The 20,261-nt window shown below is 53.0% G+C and overlaps 1 protein-coding gene across 1 annotated transcript in view; it reads left to right on the top strand.

Moving 5' to 3' along the window:
* HYDIN (HYDIN axonemal central pair apparatus protein) overlaps nt 1–20,261 on the top strand; it is a gene marked incomplete at both ends in the record, with an annotated part of 112,763 nt that overhangs the window by 59,501 nt on the left and 33,001 nt on the right. The window contains 13 exons of the mRNA XM_082770196.1: nt 429–572; nt 2,212–2,355; nt 2,901–3,214; nt 11,636–11,828; nt 13,535–13,651; nt 14,328–14,537; nt 15,402–15,539; nt 16,625–16,802; nt 17,283–17,413; nt 18,153–18,286; nt 18,993–19,129; nt 19,681–19,808; nt 19,918–20,109. Coding sequence (XP_082626322.1) covers nt 429–572; nt 2,212–2,355; nt 2,901–3,214; nt 11,636–11,828; nt 13,535–13,651; nt 14,328–14,537; nt 15,402–15,539; nt 16,625–16,802; nt 17,283–17,413; nt 18,153–18,286; nt 18,993–19,129; nt 19,681–19,808; nt 19,918–20,109 — 2,160 coding nt within the window. The remainder of the gene's footprint in view (nt 1–428; nt 573–2,211; nt 2,356–2,900; nt 3,215–11,635; nt 11,829–13,534; nt 13,652–14,327; nt 14,538–15,401; nt 15,540–16,624; nt 16,803–17,282; nt 17,414–18,152; nt 18,287–18,992; nt 19,130–19,680; nt 19,809–19,917; nt 20,110–20,261) is intronic.

Genomic DNA, 20,261 nt, shown 5'->3' with positions numbered 1-20,261 from the left:
ACTAAGCTTCGGAGGGAATGTTTGGTGGCATTGGGTCCTCTTATCCCGTTTCCCTTAATACAGTTATTTTTGTAATGATACCCTACAGCTTGTTGTAAGGGTTACGCTTAACAATGAGGCACATCAAAGCGATGATTATTTGGGGTGTTAATTACCATGACTGCAGACAGCACATGGACTTCAAGTGCATTTTGTGGATGTTGGGGTGTGGCATTATGGAAGCTTGTGTGCTGAATAAAGAGGACACAGCATAAAGAGCAAGGGGAGCTATTGAGGAGACCGACTGCATCCGTATGGCAGTAACATGGCCAAGGTCCCATGGCAAGGTGTGTCCCCAGGCTATCAAATCCTTCATGCCCGTGGCTGGGTGGCTGACAAACGCAGTGCCCTGCTCATGCCCACCGGTGATGCGTGACTCTCGTGTGCAGGTGGTGACGGAGCGGCTGCTGTGCCACGCCATCATAGGCAGCAAGGCAGGGAAGGCACAAATAATGCAGGTGGACGTCACATGCGAGTTCGTGGCTCCCGTACTGCAGTTCTCCTCCAGAGAAATCACTTTCCGGGTGGAGAAGGTAAGTCTCTGGATTGCGTCCTGGTGTTTAGCGGTGCAGCTGATGGCTGAATGTCACTTGTTAAGTCCAAGCACGCACACACCCAGAAGAAGGTAAACACCTCCAAGCCCACAGGGCTCTTACTATTGATTAGAATAGGACCAAGCTTTTGCTGTTAACACCAAGATCGTTACTTCAGTTCCCCTAGGGTCAGGACAGGCTCTCTAGGGCACAAAGTGAGTCGTTGGGACTATGACAGCAGCATAGGTGGTGTGCGGGTTGTGGAGGGCAGAGCCCTGCAGCGGTGTGATGCTCTGCCCCTCCTCGCCCCTCGTGAGGCTCTTTGTAGAGTTGTGGAGGGTGGTTTTAGAAACAGGACCTTCATTTCCTCACCCGTGTACAACTGGGATTGTGGCTTCTCCACAGAGGCTCTCTCATGGCCGCTTCTAGAGGGATACCAGTGTCTGTATTCAGTGTAAAGGGAGGGTTCTGAAGGTCCTCCAAGGCACCCTGAGCATTGATCCTGTGGGGAAGTTGAGAAAACTGAGACTCCTGTCAACAGCTCAGGCTGATGAGGAAAAACTCACGGTCTCATCTCCCTTCTGCCTTCTCAGCTGTTGGTAGGGATGCTAGCTCTTTGCATTTCCCCATCCTCACCGTGTTCAAAGGACCTGCAGACGTCCTTCAGCTGCAGTGACGAGGGCAGAGCAGCTGCCCTTTGGTCTCTGGATCCTGCCTTCTGCATCATCTTTCCCTCTCCCCCAAGGTGTCTGAAAAAGAAAACACTTCGTTATTTAGCTTCTGTGTTTTCAGTTCTCCCTGGCTCCCAGAGTGGAGCAGCTCGGATTTAACGGGAAGCTTTCTGGTCCTCCCTGCTGCCTGCCTGTGCTGTGCTTGTTGCCATGCGCTCCCATTTATCGCGTGCTATGACACTGCAGATGTTTGGTATCAATGCATGTAGAACTTGTTTCCCAAACACTGCCTAGTTTGTCTAAACCATGCAGGAAGCCCAGGGAAATGCATTAACAGGAAGAAATGGCTTAGGCTGGAGCTCTGCTTTAAAGCTACAGGCAGCTTGTCCCTAACAGGGGCAACAGAAGGCATGCTGCAACCCAACTGACGAGGCTTCTCACCACCTGTATGTGCAAGCAGATGTTTAAACTTAACCTTAGGGTGCTGCAGTCTCTCCAGTCCAAGTTAAATCCCGCTTGCTGTTCTCCTCTGATGAACCTCACTCTTTTCTAAGAGGCTAATTGAGCCAAGAAGGTTGTAAGAAATTACTGTATGTGAGTGGAAATGCATCTTCTGCCTTTTGGCACAAGGGAGGATGCAAAACTGGAGAGGAACAACCTGAATTGGGTTTTTGTTTTGACCTTGTTGATACATCTGCCTCCCCAGGGTCCTGTTCCCTTCTCTGTACGTGAGGCAATGATGTCTCCCAGTCCCCCAGGGGATCCCATAGCTTCTAAACATGAAAAGCATTCAAGGTTCTTTGAGAAAAGCCTTCTAGAAGGGTTTTCTCAAAGTGAAAAGTGGCAAACTTTTCTTATGAACAGCAAGTAGAGCTGTATGCATTTTGGGGGTTGAAAAATGTGAAACGCAACAGAAAGGGAAGGAGGTCTGTGGCCTTCAGTTTTCTCCCATTTGTTGTCTCCTGTAGCAACCCAGTGATGTCCTGACTCTGCAGTACAAGCCTCTTCATTTAAAAAACATCTCCTCCCTGCCGCTCAGCTTTGTCTTGCTCTTGGACCATCCCTTCCTGATCTGCGATGCAGAGCAGCAGCCCCTCTCGGCAGGTGTTCAGGTGAGGAGCGAGGGCCTGATGGCAGCGGTCCTCTGGTAGAGAAGCTCATTCCTGAGAGCCAGCAGTGGTCAGGCCTGAACTAGAGTAGATGTGAAATGAGCTGCTGAAGGAAATGAGTTTTCAGAGCAGGAAACATTTGTTCTTGTAAGTAAATGTGTGTTTTCCCTCTCTGCTGCGAGCCTGAGGCTGCGGTGCCAGTGTGCGTGGGCTGAGTGTGAGGGTAAAGTTCTTCAAGAGTCAGGGCTGGAGGGCTGGCAGAGTGCTGGTGTGGTTGTGCTTCTAGCATACAGCCTTTGCAGGCCCAGAATTCAGTAGACTGATGCTTATTACCCTCATATTGACACAGAGAGCAGAAACGTAAGCCTGAGATGGTCTCAGATGAGTGTTTGTGGTGTGTGTGGTCAGACACATGCTGTGAAGATAAAGAGGGAGCTCACGCTGGCATCACATGTAGGGCATCGTGCCGGTGCCTGCTTCATGCCATCAGACCTTGGAACTTTATGAACTTCATCACACTTGATTAGTATCTCTTCATCTCCTTGCAGCCGATGAAGCTGGGGGTAGGGGAGGAACTTCACCTCTCCATCAGATTTGACCCTGCGTACAAAGAGGACCTGAATATCCGCATAGCAGAGAAAGATCTGAAAATACAGTTTCTTGAGCACCCCCAGGAGGATCAGGTTACTGTTCGGGGAGAGGTCTACTTCCCAAACCTCCACATCCAGACCATGGCCCTGGACTTCGGCTGCATCTTGAATGACACCGAAGACGTGCGTTACATCGAGATGTCCAACTGCAGCCCGCTTCTGGTGCGGTACCGCTGGGCCTTCCTGACGGGCAGCCACACGAGCCAGATGAGGTAAGTGCCACTTTGCCCTCTCCTCGAAGCTCTTCTCCTTCATGGGGGCCTGTCTGTGCTCTGCAAAGCCCAAGGCTGTTTGCCTGGGAGCTGACAAATTGCTTTCAATTCTCCCATCTGGAAATAACACCTGCCAGCTGTGGTCAGGGTGGATGCTCAGGCAAGAGGTGACCTCTGCCAGTTTCAAGCTGGGAAGGACAGAAAGTTCTCCAGCCATAAAACACTTCAAGCATAGCCCATAGAATTTCACTTTCTTATCTCTGAAGCTACAAAGTCACACATTGGCTCAGGCACTTGGATATACATCGTGGATGTATACCGTGGCCTTTCTTCCCTCCCTGCCAACCCTATTTGTTGTTGTCTTGCCCTACAAGCCCACATAGGCACAGCCACCAGAGCAATGTGCTGCTGCCCCAGCCTCTTGCTGCTGCTTTGCTACAGCCCCCGTACTGGTTCTGCTGGGGAAAGAAAGGTTCCTCCAGCCCTCCTCCGAGGCAAGCACCATCTCGGTAAAGTGTGTTTTGATCTATTAAATTCCATTCACAAAACAGCTCTTTGGGGCTGTTTTACAGCAAAACAACAGGTTCTGCTGGGGCTTTAGGTGCAGCTGCAGAGGTTGGTGGGAGCTCTCTCCTGATCACCCCCGGGGAGCAGGGCTATCCAGTGCTGGGCTGCAGCTGCCAAGCCCAGCAGCGATCTTGCAGTCACACTGGAGCACGTTTTTAGCCGTTCTTCCCACTGTGGCCTCTCTACGTAGTACAAAAGTGGACGGTTTTAATTACAGTAGCAAATGGTTTTTCCATAATGCCCTAGGAAACCTAGCAAGGTTAACCACTGTGTGTTGAAGTGCTGCTATTCCAAATAATACACACCATCAGTGAGCAGTCGTGTTTGGGGAACTGGGGTCTGGCTCAGAGGAGAAGACCTGCTGGGGGCTGGAAATCAGCGAGGGATATGCGGAGGGCTTGGGGAAGAAGACCTGGCACTGGGGTACCCCATCACAGCTGGGTCTTAGCAGGCCACAGAGCACCTACGGGGGGCCCTTCTTGATGCACTCCAGGAGCAGACCCTGCAGGTTTCCAGTCGTGCAGGGAAAAGTCTGCAAAGAGAGGTGGGCACGCAGGAGGGGAGCGGGGCTGAAGTCTCTGCTTGGAGGCCTCTGTCATCTCCTGGTAAATTAGATTACGGTTTAATTACCAGCTAAAGGGAGAATCTAATTTTGATGACAGAACAATGCTTATATTTTATAATAACAGAGAAATAAGCACATTACTGCAAAGCCTGTGTGGAATTAATTTCCTCTGGGGCCACTTGTTGGCCGGTTGCCTGTTTATCTTTACTGTTATTTTTTTTGGAACCTCTTTGAGTTTTTGGAAATGTGAATGCTGAATCAGTTTTCGGTTTTTAATCACTGCGCCTCCGCCTAAATTGGCTTTGCTGGACCCAAACCTGCAGGTGCTCATTCTTCCAGAGGCTTCTAAGGTGCCCAGCCCTGCTGGCTGGGTAGCAGCTGGGGGTCCTCAGTATCTGGCAGGACAGCAGACTTTGCCCAGTGGTCTTTGGCATAGCCCCTTTGCTGGCTCGTTAGCGACGTGGACATTAGGACAGCTCCCTTTTCTGCTCTGCATGCTAATTAAGCAGTAATGTACTCTCCCCGGGTCCCTCGGCAGACACCATGTGATGCTCCGTGGCAGGGCTGGAAATGAAGACAGTCTCCAAGCTATTAACACCTCAAATTGCTCATTAAGAGCCCAGCAGAAGGGCAGCATGTCAGATATTATTTCTGGTCCCCATTAAGCACTGTTGGTATTCTAAATTATCAGATCAAACTAACTCAGCCTGACACGGAGAGAATCAAGCATCAGGTCCCACGAAAGTGAGATCGATTGAATTTAGCCATCCACACATCTAACCTGGCTGGAGGCCGTCATCAGAGGCTCCCAGCATCAATCAGACACACACATTTATTTTGGCCAGGAGAGAAAAATGTTGAGCAGAGCCACCACACGACAGCCCAAGCCTGGCTGTGTGCTCGGACGTGCCCAGACCAAGCCAGCCGTGCCCCTTCCCCATCAGCACCTTGTGATTACTCCTCTCCTAGACCTACGTGGGCAGAGGCAGGCTGGGAACAGTCTCTCCCTTCCCCTTGGACCTCTGATAACTCAAAGCCAAGTTAAGGCCTTGCACCAAGGAGTTTTCTGCTGCCTCGGAAGGAAACTTCAGTGAGCCAGCCGGGATATGTAGCTCTGGAGCCACGTTCAAGCAACATCGTTCTTACCTTTAGGGTTTCTTGCCTGAAGACCAACTTGTCCCCCTCACTAAGGGAAATATCCAGCCCTTCAGCTGTGTTCGGGATTCCCATCAAAAGGAAGACATTACATCCAAAAGTTGTACAAGGCTTTTCTTCCCGAATAACCAGAGCCCCCTGTGAATAACCAGAGCCCCCTTCCTGCTGCTGCCAAAGGCTTAGCCCCAAGCTATGCTGTTCTCTAGAGTTTCATTACTAAACAACAAGGCAGGGCTCCTCCTGAGCGCTGCTGTTCCTGCAGGACCCCTTTGTCCCTGTCCCCATTTCCTTCACGGGACACACAGGATGCAGCTAGCACCCTGTCAGCTCCGTGTGCCGGGGAGGATCAGCCCGAAGCTCTTCACCTCGTGGCACGTGTCAGACCCGCTCCGTGCATCGACCCGATGTCTCTGCAGAGCAGCAACTTCTTGGCTGTGCATCCAGCACAATGAGTGGCCGGTAGATCTTTCGTGGATAGGGTTCGGTGAGCTAAACACGTCTAAAATGCCTGCCTTTCCTTTCCATCCAGGGTTTTCTCTGCCAATTTGTTTTGAACAAACAAGGAGTCTTTCTCCTCCCAAGCAGTTCTTCTGTGGCATTAATAATTCCTTGTTCCTCTGCCCTCCCTCCGTGTCCCCTGGCAGGCTGCACCGCAGGGGCCCTGCCAGCCAGATTCCTGCCTCGGTCCTGACAAAAACAATTCTTTGTTATACTTGATGGGGTTTTTGTTTTGTTGTTTTTATAATAAGGAAGAAATAGAAAACACAGACAATGAAAAACAGTGCCAGGCAAAAATCTGACAGCGGTGCTCTGTCAGCCACCGAAGGAGAGAGGTAGCAACAGGAGCAGCAAGAATATACATCTGAACTGCATGCGTCCACTGTGCCCCAGTGCTCAGGAGTCTCAGATGAGCCACAGGAGCACCTACCCTCTGAAAAAGTGCTATCATGGGCTGTGCTGTGTCTCGCTAAATTTTCACGCCCCTTGGAGCAGCACGTTTGGGGTTTTGGTAGCACCAAGGACTCTGCTTGTCCCATAGCCCTCTTGTTCTGCTGGCAATGTGCTGCGAGCAGCCTGGGGAGCCCCTGCCACCCTGCTGCCACTCTGCGTGCCAACGGCAAGTAAGCTGACATGATTGTCCAGACCTCATTTCTCTTAATTTCTACAGTTGTTTCTCCACTTTCTCTCTCTTTCTACTTTCCACATTCTCTGCATCCAGCAGCTTTCAAGGGAAAACTCTTTCGAACCCACTGGCTCATTGCTCTGAGAGTGCTGTTTCCAGTATCGTGCTCATTCTGGTGTGTTCCTGTCTCAGTCCTGTCTTCACAGGGTGGCTGAGGAATCTTTAAGCTTTTAGGAGAAGGTGCCCAAGCCAAATTTCAATCTTGGTATCAAATCTTTGCATGCCTGGGGGTGTGAATCTGCCTGGGGGTGTTTTTTGTGATTCCTTCCTAGCACAGAGGTGATGGAGATGGTCCTGCAGAGCGAAGAGGCTGCGTGGTGTTCAGGAAGGATGTGTTTATTCTTGGCCAGATCCTTTGCACAGAGGGAGGCAGGAGCTCCTGGGGTGTCAGACACCCTGAGGGTCCTTCTGGGCCACCTGGTATGCCATGTGGTTTTTGAACCCACCAATTCTGTGATTCTGTGTGATTCTGTGAAACTCAGTCCCTCCTGGGGAGAGACTTCCTTCTCCTCGGTATGAAACCTTTCCAGCTGAGAGCGTGGTTTGCAGGGGCTCTTCCTTACTCAGGGGAAGTGTTGGCTCACCCCAGGTACAAAGCTTGTGGGTGCTGGGTCATCCCTCTCCTTCTCACCCACTGATTTCCCTGGCTTCTCCCATTTAACACAACTCATCCCATTGTCTGGCTGGGTGAGGTGTTGAGCAGCTCCTGGGTACACTCACCAGCCTAGCAGGACCCATTAAAGGACTGATTGGGGTGGCAGAGCAGCAGCTCCTCACTTCAGTCCCTATAACAATATCTTTATCCTCACCTCATCCATCCCAATCCACTCTTCATCCTGGTCAGCTTTTCCCACTCATGGGCACCTCTTGGCTTCACCCTAGAGCCCTCCTTCCTCTTCGATGGCACCTGGCACCTCTCCCTTGCCTGCCTCCATCACTCCTTACCTGTCCTGAGGTGTCCCTGGTGCCTCCTGGATGAGGCCACCCCATAGGGCTGTCCCTGGTCCCATCCCAAACGAGGCCAGGCTGCTTAGCTGTGACCACATTTCCTGCGTGTGCGTCTGCCTCACCCTTGGTAAAACGGGTAATTATGTTGTGCCGTGACCTTTAACAATAATGCGGCGATGATGCTAACTAGCCATTTGCACAGCCCACATAAATGATGGTAAAAACCCTGCACGGCCATAAATCCGTCTGTAATGCGTGCTGGCGTGATGAGCCTGGCTCCTTCTGGACAGGGGATGAATGGCAGTGCCAGCGTCCTCAGCAGGGTGGAGCTCTGGCGAGTGGCTTATTTTGGGATGCTGCCCCAGGAAGGATATTAAACAAATGGGAGCTTTCTTAGGTTTGTTTTTTTCATCTGCATTCTTTGCTGTTGCTCCTCTACCTCCTCCTGCCTCTCCCTCTGCGACCAGCTGCAGAACCCCATCGGGAAGGCACGCGGGGTTGGGATGTGCTGCATGGGGCAGCCTGCGTCAGCGTGGGCTGGTGGGGCTCAGCCGGAGAGGCTGAGATGAGCAGAGATGTTTCCTCCCAGCTGAGGACTTCAGGACGTGCTTCAGGCCCTGTTTTGTTCATCCCTTTCACAAAGTGGTGGAGATCCAGCTTTGGTCTTCTGCAGTCCTCACCCTGCAGAGAGGATAAATGGAGAAATCTCTTTATTCATGGCTGGGAGCCATCTGTAAGCTCTCTTGGGCCCAGCTTGCTGTTCTCAACAGGTTGTTCTCAGCCTTCCTTGGCTCCCCATTTCCTAATACTTTTAGCAATTGCAGCCCCATCCTTTGTTGTTTGCTAGGCTCACACCTCATGAAGGCATCTCAAAAGGGTGAAGCTCCACATCCCCCGGGCGATCAGCTGCAGGAGACACTGCGGCCACCCCTCTGCCTGCAGAGCTACGTTTTGAAATAGCTGGGAAGATTGTAGTCGTTGCTGATTACTCTAAACAGCACCTCCAAATTATGGCTGGCGTGGCTTGTTTAATTTCGAACCAAGAGTACAAATCGTGTTTATCATTAGAGCTCCTGATTTGTTCAGAGAGACCTTTGGCCAGGGTCTGATTGAGAAGTGTTTCTGTCTGATGGAGACTCGGGAGCTTCCTACTGCCTCACCTGATGTTTATCAATCACACGGCAAAGCAGGAGGAAGGAGAGGACTCAATGGGAGATGTTTTGCAAATGTTTTATAAAATCAGAGCAGGTCCCAATAACTCCGGTAAGGTCAGTGGGAGACTTCTTCCAGGGTTATAACTTGTCGGGGGTGTGCAGAGAGGAAAGTGCTGCTGCATAGGGTGACCTCCCCAAAAGACCTCTTCCCTTTCTCCCCATGCCCAAGCAGGGCGAGACCTGCTGCTGGCACTGATGCCTGGCACTGCCCAGGCTCAACACGGTGGGGGTAGGACTGAGGGGGCTGAGGAGCAATCATGCCTGCAGCCTGCAAGCCTGGCAAGGTCCTGCACAAATGTGTGGAGAGAGGCAGAAGCTAGGGCAGAAGGAGCTTTCAAGACCCTCTCCCGTTTTTCTTGTGGAAAATGATGGGTCAGTTGAGGTTTTGGGTGTTTTCACGTGCGCCAAATCTTTCTCAGCAGGAGATGAGGACTCTCAGTGTGCCCACAAATCAAATCCCATGGTTCCCTCTGAAAGGTGCTGGGGAGCTTTGGTTGTGGCCACGGGAATGTGGCGTGCTGCTCTGTGGGAACAGAATCCCTCAAAAAATATATATATAGAAAAAAATACACATCAAAATTCTCCCTCACCTCTCAGAGGTGACCTTCTTGACTCAAAGAAGTAAAGTGTCTGCTAATACCACATTTTAACTGTAAGTTAATTAAAACTCGGTCACAGTGGGACATTCCTGGACCGCTCGCTGCATCCTGATGCACGCCGAGCCCTGCACACGCAGAACAGGAGCTGGAGACATCGCATCTTGTGGCGGTGCTGCTGCTCTCTTCTGTCTCACCTTGTCTGAATTTCAATAGGCTCTGTAAACAGCTGAGAAAATGAATTTATCCCAGCAAAGAAATACTCTTCACGGTTTTAGTTTCCTCTCTTGCTGCTCCAGTGCAGTGAGGAGGAGCAGAACTCTGCAACTGAGCCCTCCTGAAAGAGGGGGCTCGCTCGCATCCACCCGTGGCTCTGGGGAAGTGCAGTTTTGGGGTGCCTGTCCCGATGCTCACAGCTCTTGCACAGCCTGAGCCGGCGGGCTCACGCCACCCCGCCTGCGTCTTCGCGTCGAGTTAGCGGCAGCGGTGTGACTTCTAGCTCCTCTATTTCGGGAGGAGGGTGTGGGAAGCAGTGTGAAGCTGTGTCCCGGCAGGCTGAGGTTTATTTCTAACCTCTCGCAGCGGGGCACCAGGCTGTCCTGGCCCCTGTCCTGGCCCTTCTCTCTCCCTGGTGCCCATCTAGCTCTGCTCCCATCGCATCCCCACGCTTTGTTCCACAGGCGGCTTGAGCTGCTCTCCCCCCAGTGCAGTGGGGCAGCCTGGAAGCACTGGGTGGAGGATGTGCTTATGGGGTGGGAGATACAGAGCCAGAAGGTTACCGACCCCTCTGCCCCTTCTTTCTGCTTTCCTGAGACAGCTGCCTCTCCTTCGGGAAGGCTCCTTATCCCAATAAGCAGAAATACAGCAGCTTTCTGTGGACACCTCGCCTTCCTGGGGTGCGTGTAGCTCCCTGCCTTCCTTGTCTTACACTTCTCATTCATTTTGGCTTTCCCCCACTGGAAAGAGTCCCTGGCTGCGCTTTGTGCCTCTCCACAGCAGGGCTCGCTAATCACATCATCTCCCGGGCTCCCAGAGGGCTCCTGCTTTAGCGTGAAAAATGTTGTTGTTGTCTAGGCACCGCGGTCCTGTGAAGTTGCCTCAAACCATTCTATAGAACTAAAGGTAATTTAATAAATGATTATGGATTTTCTATCTCAGGGCTTTACCTCTCCTCAGGAGTTGTTATTAACTCGCAGTATTTATCTCAAGCAGCTCCGAGACGTGGTTTCATTTCCTGGCCAGGATGGATCGTGGCTGGCACTTTGGAGGCAATGTGCTGAACTGGTGCGGCATTGGGGGGCTTCCAGGGGCTCCCACCAGCACACCCCAACACGTACTGGGGTGCCACAGCTCGGGGAGAGAGCTCTGTGCAGGTGGGGCCATGGATGGGCATTGCTGTGCGGGGCAAGCAAATGCTTCCCTGCCCTCCGGCCCTGCTTTTTGCTGCCCTTCGGACACTGCCGGGGTCTTGGTGAGGCCCCAAGTCCACCCAAAGGCTGAGGCAGGTGGGACCTCTCTGGGGTGGTGGAAAACTTCCAATCCAGGAGCAAACACCAGGTGTAGACAGTAGCCAGATACTCACCAGGCAGAGATTTATTAAAGGGGGGCACTAAGATCCTATCTAGGAATGAAGCAGCCAAGGTTGCAGCTCAAATCTGCCTGGTTTGTCTGTGGGGAGCATCTGTCCATCCGTGTGGTGTTGGAAGCCAGAGCAGAGCTGCCACAAGTGCTTACTGTGGTTTAAAACAGGGAACATAATCTAAATCCTCTGGGATTATTTAGAAACTTTGAACCATATACATTTATTGACAGTCGCTGGTCAAACTATAAACTCAAATCCATCTCTTAAATGAGCCCTTGAGCTGGTTTGCTGGATCGTTTCCCAACCCATTCCTTGAGCAGTTTGACTTCAGAAAGTGCTGGGTGATCACACTGTTGGATGGGGAATGCCCATAGCATGTCAGGAGCTGAATCACCACACAGGATTTGCAGTGTGTTGGTTAAAGATGACCAAAGCTTCCTTCCCCACAGTGCTAATTGCTGCTGGTGCTTTGGTGCTCATCAGCATTGACCTGCTCACGGCCACCAGGCTCATCCCCAGCATCCTGCCAAGGGGCCACGTGGGCTCATCCATCTTACGCAGGCGTTCCTCCTTCCTGCTGCAGATCCGTGTTCAACCATTTTATTTTCCAGGTTCAGCCCTCCGGTACCTAAATATTTCATCCAACCTGAACCACCGCAGGAGGAGGGAGCCACGGTGGAGCCCTTGGCATCCACAGAGAGCAGCTACAGGTCCGTGGGTGTGGAGGAGTCAGCCCAGGCCATGGGAGCAGCAGAAGACCCTGCCCAAGAGCCAGCAGATGCAGAGGACTCACTGGAGGCAGAGGTAGATTTCTCTGTAGACCCACCACGTGTGTTGCTTCCCCCTGTGGGTATTGCAGTGACAGCCACAGAGCAGATTAATGCTTTTCTACAACAAGGGGTAGTGGGCAAAGGCTGGTGTCTCCTGGCTTTGGGAATTGGTTTTGGTTTGCTGCCCTTGCTGGTGATCCTTGCTGCTTTAGAGGCTGACCTTGGTGGTGGTGGGAGCTGGCACCTTGGTCTGCAGCCTGGGCGATAAAAAAAAAAGGATGTGAGTAAGCATGAGAGGTTCAGGAAATGCCATGTATGCACAGGCAAAGCAAGGAAATCCAAGTGGACGTAGCTAAGTAATAAGCAAAGTTGCCTCAGATCTGTTCTGCAGTTTTATCTTCTGCCCATGTCAACACATCAAGGCAGTATCTGCACGGCCTTCCTGGGGAGAAGGGAAATATAAGTTTAGAAGTGGAGTGGTTCCACTTTTAAAGTGGAACCTTTCTAACTTCTAAAGTGGTTCCTTTGGGAATGCACACGTGGCAAAGCTTTGCTAGCTTTAAAAACATGAGGATGACAGAAAGGGTGTTGAAACCAGGAGGCATGTCTGTATCAAGGTGTAGAGAGGTTTAGGCAGGGCTGGAAATGAAATAATCCCACTATTGCCTCCTTCAGGGCTAAGGGGAAGGGCAGAGAGCTGTGCTCGGAGCCCTGCACTGCTAAAGCAAGCAGCAGTGGTTGTGTGTTCGCTGAAAGCTCTGTAACTGACCAAAAACTAAACTATACAAGGCCAAAAAGAAAAAAAAAAAAAAAAAAAAAAAAAAAGTATGCTTTGTAAAGTGTATTGAGGTAGTGCAAATCTTGCAATTTCTTCCTGAGAAGAAGACTGAGAAAACTCAGCCCACCCCTGTGCTTTATCTGCTGGGGAGACTGAGCCTCTAATTGGGTCTGGGGATGTCCCAGAAATACTCCTGCAGCTACTGCTGAAGTTGAGACCACAGCACAGAGCACTTGTTCACGTCAGGGAAGAAGCACATGTTCTTCAACTTCAAGAGCAATTACAAAGCCCTCATTTATAAACAGGGGTCAAAAGCCCAGGGACGAGGTTCCCTCTGAAAGATGGTGCTTTTGAGGTTAAATACCACAGAACCATCTGTGAGATGGAAAACCATCTCGGCTGCTTTGTTCGGGGTGGGGATGTTCAAGAAGAACTCCGCAGTGGAGATTTTCAGCTCTGAAGAGCACACGAGATAAAACCTAAGCACCTCCTGAAGTGGGATAGTTCTGCCCAAGCACTTCCCAAGTCCTTATCTTTCAGTTTTTGATGCATGCTGCTTGCAGCTGTTCCTACTTTTGGCAAGGCAACCCTAACCTGTGTGGGTTTGGGGGCTCAAGGTGAACTTGGGCAGTGTTTGAACGGGAGCAGTCCATGGTCTGCTGTTGGGAAGGCAGCAGAGGGGACCGGATGGCTAACACTGGCTCACCCTGAAGGCGATGCCCAACATGGATCTTCCCTTGTAGGGCACAAGCCTGGTGCTGAAATGTTGAGTGAGGGGGAGAAGGGGAGCTGTCCCGGGCAGGGGCAACACTAAATGACAATTGCAGGAATAAACCTGGGGGTGCTGTGTTGCACAGCCTGTGTCTGGTCTGCCTGCAGTGGGTGCAAAAGGCCCCTCGAGGTCTTTGCCATGACCAAGCGTTGGGTACAGCCTGCTGCAGCTCCCGAGGGGCATTTTCCAGCTGCTGCCATGTGCTGCCGAGGAGCTGGCAAGTGCTGTGGAGTCTCAGAGCCAGGTGGAGATCAAGGACCTGATGGAGTTTGTGGAGAGCGAGCCCCTCACCTTGGGTGTGGAGGAGGTAAGAGGGTACCTGCCCTGCCTGCCTGCCTTCCACCTTTCCAGCGTGGCACACCGATGGCCCCGGTGCTTCTTGGAGTGGCCTCGTGCCCCGAGCACAGCATCACAGCCCAGAAAGGCTGTGCAGGACACGTCCTAGGGCTGGCCGAGGTTCTCCCCTGCACAGCAGCTGGGGCAGGGTTAGTCATCCTGTTGGAGTTAATCAAGCGGGCATTGATTAGGAGTTTTCTGCAGTGGGTTTTGCTGTGGCATCTCCCCAAAGAGCAGCGTGCGAATCCAAGAGAGGATGGGAAGGATGAGGGCCCGCAAGCTGGGCTGGAGTCCTCCCCGAGGAGTCACCTCCAAGTCTCACATTCCTCCAGAGGCAGTAAAAGCTGCCTCTAAAGGCACAGAGAGAAATCTTTGCTGCCAGACCTCCCACATTACATTAATGCACCATATTAATTAGTGAATTAAATAGCAAGCGTGCGAGAAGGCTTTCCCATGGTCGCTTCTTGGAAGTGGAGTGGATGCAGGAGGAGGTTAGGATGAGTTTTGCCTGTTTGAGGGCCCCTCCAGCCACATCCTTCACTCCAAGCTGAGGCTGTGGAGCTCCAGCCTCTCTCCAGAGCCCAAGGGCTGGGTGGCTCTTCTGCATCCATCCTGGCTTTCCAGATCTTGATTTCCCCTTCCTTTAGGTCTTTGACATCCTGCCGCTGTACGGCGTGCTGCAGCCCGGCGAGAGCCAGCGGGTCACTGTCACCTTCTTCGGCCACGCCAACCTGGTCACCCACGTCACGGCGCTGTGCGAGGTGGAGGGAGGCCCGACCTACGAGGTGGCACTCAGCGGGGAGGCCTCGCTCCTCAGCTACCTCTTCGACATCAGAGAGATCGACTGTGGGCTGCAGGTACCGCAGCCGCTCCTGGTCTTGAAGCTCCTAACACCTGAGGCCCAAGGAGATGTTCTTTTCTAATGCTCTTGATCAAGCAACAAAAGAAACCAGGCAGGAAGTTAACTTGAACTTCCCTGTCGGTGTAGAGGGAGAGAATTTCCCCAAATATCCCCTGCTTGCCTTATTTTCAGTTCAAACCCCCTCAGATACTTCTGGCTGTTGGCCCTGGCTGGGTCTCCCTTTTTGCTGTTGCTGCTAGCTTGCAGGCAGGTGCCCATCCAGGTGTTGCAATGCACGTGCCACTTAGCCAAGAATAAATGAAATATTGCAGCTAAGTGGTGGGGCAATGACCAAGAGAGCAGCCGCTGGGTTTTGGCACTGCTGACCAGGGCAGCTGCCCAGATCTGTCTGATTTTGGTGGAGTTTTTGGCCCTGGCTGGTCCCAAAGCAGCTCTGCTTCCTGCAGAGCAACCTGAGAAGCAGAGGAAGCCCTGAGGAGCAAATTTCACTGGAGATGGGTGTTGGGGGCTGAAGGGGTTTTGCAAAGCAGGTTTCCCATGCTAGCTGAGGGCTGCTCACTAGATAGGAGCAGCAGATGATTGGCCATGCCCTGCCCTAAAGCAAGGGGGCAAGAACAGCATCTAGGGGAAAGGAGTCCTCCTCTTTGGTGCCTCAGCCATCTGACTGATGATGCCTTAAAGTGCAGAGGACTTTGCGTCCTCCTTGCTTTCTTTGTTGCTGAGCTTTACGGGGTTGCTGTTGCATCCCTGTGAGTCCTCACAGGCATCTATCTGTTCCTGGGTCCCGTGGCTGCAGGTTCCCCAGGTTAACATCATCCTACCATTGTAGGTAAGCTCCTGTCTTCTGTCCTCCCTCCAGCTGTTTAATGAAGTCACGGAAGCCGAGCTCACCCTGCAGAACAGCGGGAAGGTGGGATTCAAGTACCAGGTGCTGAGCCCCAGCACGGCCCCCGCAGACAGCCCTCTGCCCAGCGTGCCCCTGGTCCTGCCCAGCACGGTGAGTGCAGGGGTAGCACCCCGGCCCCATGTCCTGCTGTCTGGGAGAGGGGTTATAAAGAAAAAAAAGGAGAAAAAGAAAACCCAAACACCAAACCAGCCAGCAGCGAGGGCTGTAAGCTGCTTAGGGACGGAAGGTCAAGTCCTGTTTGAGCCCCTTATGGGGGCAGGAGGCTCTGCACGAGGGACTTGGCAGCTCTCAGCCCCGGCTGCTGAGCTCTCTGCCTGTGCTGGCGTTGGAGCCATGTGGTGTGGGCTCCTTGCAGGTCCCCCCCTTGTCCCTGTCCCCAGGAGAGCTGCCTGTCCCAGCCAGGTGAGGCTGAAGGCTCCTTCCCATGCGCTGAGCAGGAGCCCTCGCTGCCAGCTCAGCTCCTTCTCCTCCCTGGCTGCTGGCAGCACAGCACCAAGCTGGCGTTTTGCATCGTGTCCCACACCTGTCCCGGCTGCTGTGGGACCCCAGGGGAGGGGAGCTGCCTGAAGGCACCAGTCTGCCCCTCACGAGCTGTCCTGCCCCCACACTACTAGAAATGGGAGACCTGCGTTAACCTCTGTGCATCTCCAGCACCTCCTCCTCCTCTTTCTTGGCTGTTTTTTGAGACCAGACCCATCCCGTGCCCCAGTAGTGATGTCTGAGCTCCTGCATTTTGTGTATTTTGGCTGCTCTCTTGCTCGGGCATGCAGCTCCTTTGCCAGAAATTGAAAGCCCTGATGCAGGTCCCTCGGGCTCCAGCTGTGCTGCTCCGCAGGAGCTTTGTGGGGCAGCCAAGGAGGAGAGGAGTGCAGGGCAGTGGGATGCAGCACGGGGCTCTGTGCAGGAGCAGGCTGCTCTAGGAGCATCTCTCCTCCCAGCTCCTGCGTGCTGTGTGGTTATCTCCGCGCTGGAGCAGCGTTCCCCATCCATGCCCCTTTAGGAAGAAGTGGCCCAAAGGGTTTTAGTTTCTCCCATTTCCTCCTGCCCGTCTCCTACAAGGATGACACGCTGATGCCCTCTTGCTGCGAGCTTCTGAAGGCACAGCTGAGTCTTCAACAGCATCAGCCCCGGCAGCTGCCCATTGCCAAGCCCCCCTCTTGTCCCACACCCTGCAGGGTTACATCGGACCTGGCAAGGAGCAAGTATTGAAAGTCTCCTACCTGCCGGGAGTGCCTGGAGTCTTCTGCAAGACTTTCCAGATCCAAGTGGGTCACCTAGAGCCAGAGAAATTCACCCTGAAAGGAGAGGGGAGCTTTCCCAGGATCTACTTGGATCTGCCCAGGAATATCAAAGGTAAGCGCTGTCCCTGGCCCCAGGAATGTCTCCTGTTTTTCTCCCATGTTGTACGCCCAGCTCACACCAAGTCTGGAGGTTTCAGGGGTGTCAGCCCCCGATGCTCAGCCCTCTGCCTTCTTCTTGAGTCTCTAGCAGAGGAGGCCATGTGGCTTTGCCCCAGGAAGCATCCTGCAGAGCTTGCCAACATATCTGTTAGCTGGAAGGATGATGGCTGGACAGAAATGCTTGGGAAAGCTGTAACACAGAGCAGCAGGGCTTTTGGCAGGGGCAGATTTGCATCACACTGTGGGGGATGATGTGTTCCTGTGTGGGGAGGATGGTGGGTAGAAGTGAGCATCCCAAATCAGAGAGGAAGAGCAGCATCCACCTGCCCCAGCCTGCTGGCAGAGAGGACGTCAGGGGAGAGGAGAGGGGCTTCCCAGCTTAAATGGGATTGGCCCTGTGCCCACACCTCTATTTGTTGGATGTTTTCTTCAGGACATGAAAAATATGAGAAGGTCCTCAAGGAGGCGAAAGAAAAGATGGAGAAGGACGAACAAAGAGATGAAGCCGTTGTCCTGGGGGAGGCCACAGCCACTGAGCTGCCCATGGATGACTCGAGCACAGTGGTGAGAACGGCTGCTGCTCTGTGTGGCACATGCCACCCTCCTGCTGTACCCCACACCTGCAGCAGAGCCGTGCATGTCCCACCAGCACTTGGGACCTTCCTGGCCATGCGTCATCCCAGCATCATCCTGGGGGGTTGCTCAGGTTGCCCACCTTGCAAGTGTCCTGCTAAAGGCTGGGGTTTGGGTTCCTAGTGAGCACATCTGCAGCAGCAGTCCTGCATCCCTGCTGCCCCCCACTCCTGAGCTGCCACAGGCTTCCAGGCCAGTTCACAGACCCTTCTCCTGCTGCATTTGTTATTTGGATGAGAGAGTGTTGAAAGCACGGTGCCACTGCATGCTGTTGGAGCAGGTAGGAAACTTGGCAGGGGGAAACTCGAGTGAAGGAACCTGGGGCCAGCAGCCTGACGGTGCCCTGGGCTTGTGCTGGGAGCTTCATCTCCAAAAACACCAGCTTTGTAGTGGCTCCTGTCTCCAGAGAGCTTTTGTCCAAGATGCTGTGGCACCGACTGAGCGCCACGAGGTTCCTGGCTTGTCTGCACGTTTGTCTGGCCAGATCAGCTTTTATAATAGAGACCGGGCAGGTGAAGATGCTGAGTTCATTTCCTTTGACATAAGGTCCTGGCGAAGGGAGCAGGAGGCACTGCAGACCCTGAGACAGGAGGACCTCATCTCCCCTCTCAACAAGAGCAGGCTGGGCTGGGGAAGGACTTTTGCCAACCTCTGTCTTTGCTCCCCTCAGCTCAACACACGGCTGCAGATGCGGATGGAGGAGATGCTCATAGAAGAACACACCTTGGAGCAGCAGGAGCTCATTGCCTCCTGTCCCCCCGAGGACGCGGTCTTTGACCAGCGTGCTCGTCGGAGGCTCCTCAGGTCAGTGGGGGATCCTGGTCCCCATCTCGGGGTGCCCTGAGGGTAACACCCAGCGGTGCTCCTCTGCTCCTGAGAGCTCCTGCAGAGCTGGGATGAGCTGAGGACTCCAGGAGGTCCTGATCCTGAGGGATTTGATGTGTGGATGCCTGAGTGTCATCCCCTCTGCAGTACCACCCATGAGATTTGGAGGTGCTCAGCTCCACACAGGCTCCATTCTTAGCCCTAAGGGGTCTCCAGTGCAGACCATTAACCCCACCCAGGCACTGTGGGCACCATGGAACCTCTGGAAGAAGCAACTCACAGTTGGTGTCATTCATCCAACAAATGGCTGAGGAAGGAGACACTCTGCAAAACAGCTCATTTTTGTGTTTCCCTGAGTGAGATTGCTCTAGAAAAAGACCTTCCCACAACTCTTGTTGGTTACCATGTTTACTGGTGCTGCTTTGGGGATACAGGTGGTTGGTGAAGGTTTTCTGTGGGGCCAAGTCTTATTACAAGGTCCTGGAGCAATTTCATGCGTGGTCTGTACCACCAACTCCACCAAGACCACTGGAGGTCCAGTGCACTTATCTGCAACAGCTTTTTGTAGCAGAGGGGCTGTGACCAGTATCCACACACACTTATTCCCTTTTGAACATATTTCCTTTTGTTGTAAGGCCTCATTGCTAGCTCTGGTTTGAGGGTTCCTGCTTATTCCTGCTTTCAGAGCCCAGCTGCCCGAGTACATCCTGGACTTTGGCTACGTCGTTCTCGGTAACATCCCCACGCACATTGTGAAAGTCACCAACACCGGGCAGTTCCCAGTGTCCTTCCACACAGATGGACGGGTCCTGCGTGACACAGGTAACCAGGGCTGGAGATGCTTCACGTACAGCTTATTCCTCCTCAGGACACCATGCCTGGTGCTTTCGAGCCTGAGTTCTTCTGGCCAGAGACCTGGCCTGTCCCTGACTGCCCTAATGCTTTGCTGCAGGGGTGAGGTGGCCCCATCACCTCAATCACCTCTCAGCATCTCCTGCTCTTGGGTGCCACGAGCACCACCTGAGGCTTTGGGCACTCTGTGGGCTTGTGTTGCAAACAGAGGGACCCTTTGTGGTTCAGAAGTGGTTTGGTGTACAGTTCCAAGTGCCAAAACACTTCTCTTGGTCCTTAATTGAGGAAACAGCTTGTGAGGTCCTCTGTTGTGTCAAAGGAGGCTTCCAAATCAGGGTTTGAGGTAAAGCTGTAGTTCCATCAAACCATGAGTGCCTGAGATGGTCAGGTGCCTCCTCCAAGTTGTCATCAGGGAACAAAAAGAACTTCACAGAGCATCCACACCTGTATGGCCGTAGCATGCTGGGGCCACATTTCCTGTCTCTTGTGTGTCTCAGCTGCTTTATTTTCATCTCTTGAAGGTTTCGCTGTGGAGCTGGACCGTGTGAGGAACCTGCCGTACTGCGAGACCGAGACGTTCGAGGTGCGCTTCGACCCGCAGAGCGTCAGCGTGCCGCTGGGAGCAGTGGACGTGCTCCTGCCCATCAAGGTACCACACGCTCCTGTGCCCATGCCACCTTTTTTGGGGGCCCACCTTGGAGGGGACACAGCAGTGGGTCTTGTCTGTGCTCTCAGCTGGATGCTCTGCTCCTCACTAGGTAGCAGGAGGCCCCACGTTTCACATCTGCCTTCGTGCCACGGTGACTTTGCCGTCCCTCAGCCTCTCCAGGGACAGGCTGGAGTTCTGCAGTGTGCAGTGTGGGCAGTGTCGGGAAGAAACCATCCAGCTCCACAATCAGTTCCAGGTCCCCTGTAAATGGTTCATCACCATAACAGAGCCTGTTAAGAAGGTAAAGCAATGACAACACAACATGTAGCTTCTCAGCTGTGTTTCCTTGGCCTCTCTTGCCTTTCCTTCCCCTGTAACTGCCTGAGCACTTGGGCTACAGTTCATGGAGGGGACAGAGTGAGACTGGTTCACCTGGACCAGTTCCCTGGCTGG

This window comes from Aythya marila, assembly GCF_965140915.1.
Source record: "Aythya marila genome assembly, chromosome: 12".
NCBI lineage: Eukaryota > Metazoa > Chordata > Aves > Anseriformes > Anatidae > Aythya > Aythya marila.
The sequence above is the reverse complement of the archived record's forward strand: the minus strand, read 5'-3'. Positions and strand labels throughout refer to the sequence as shown.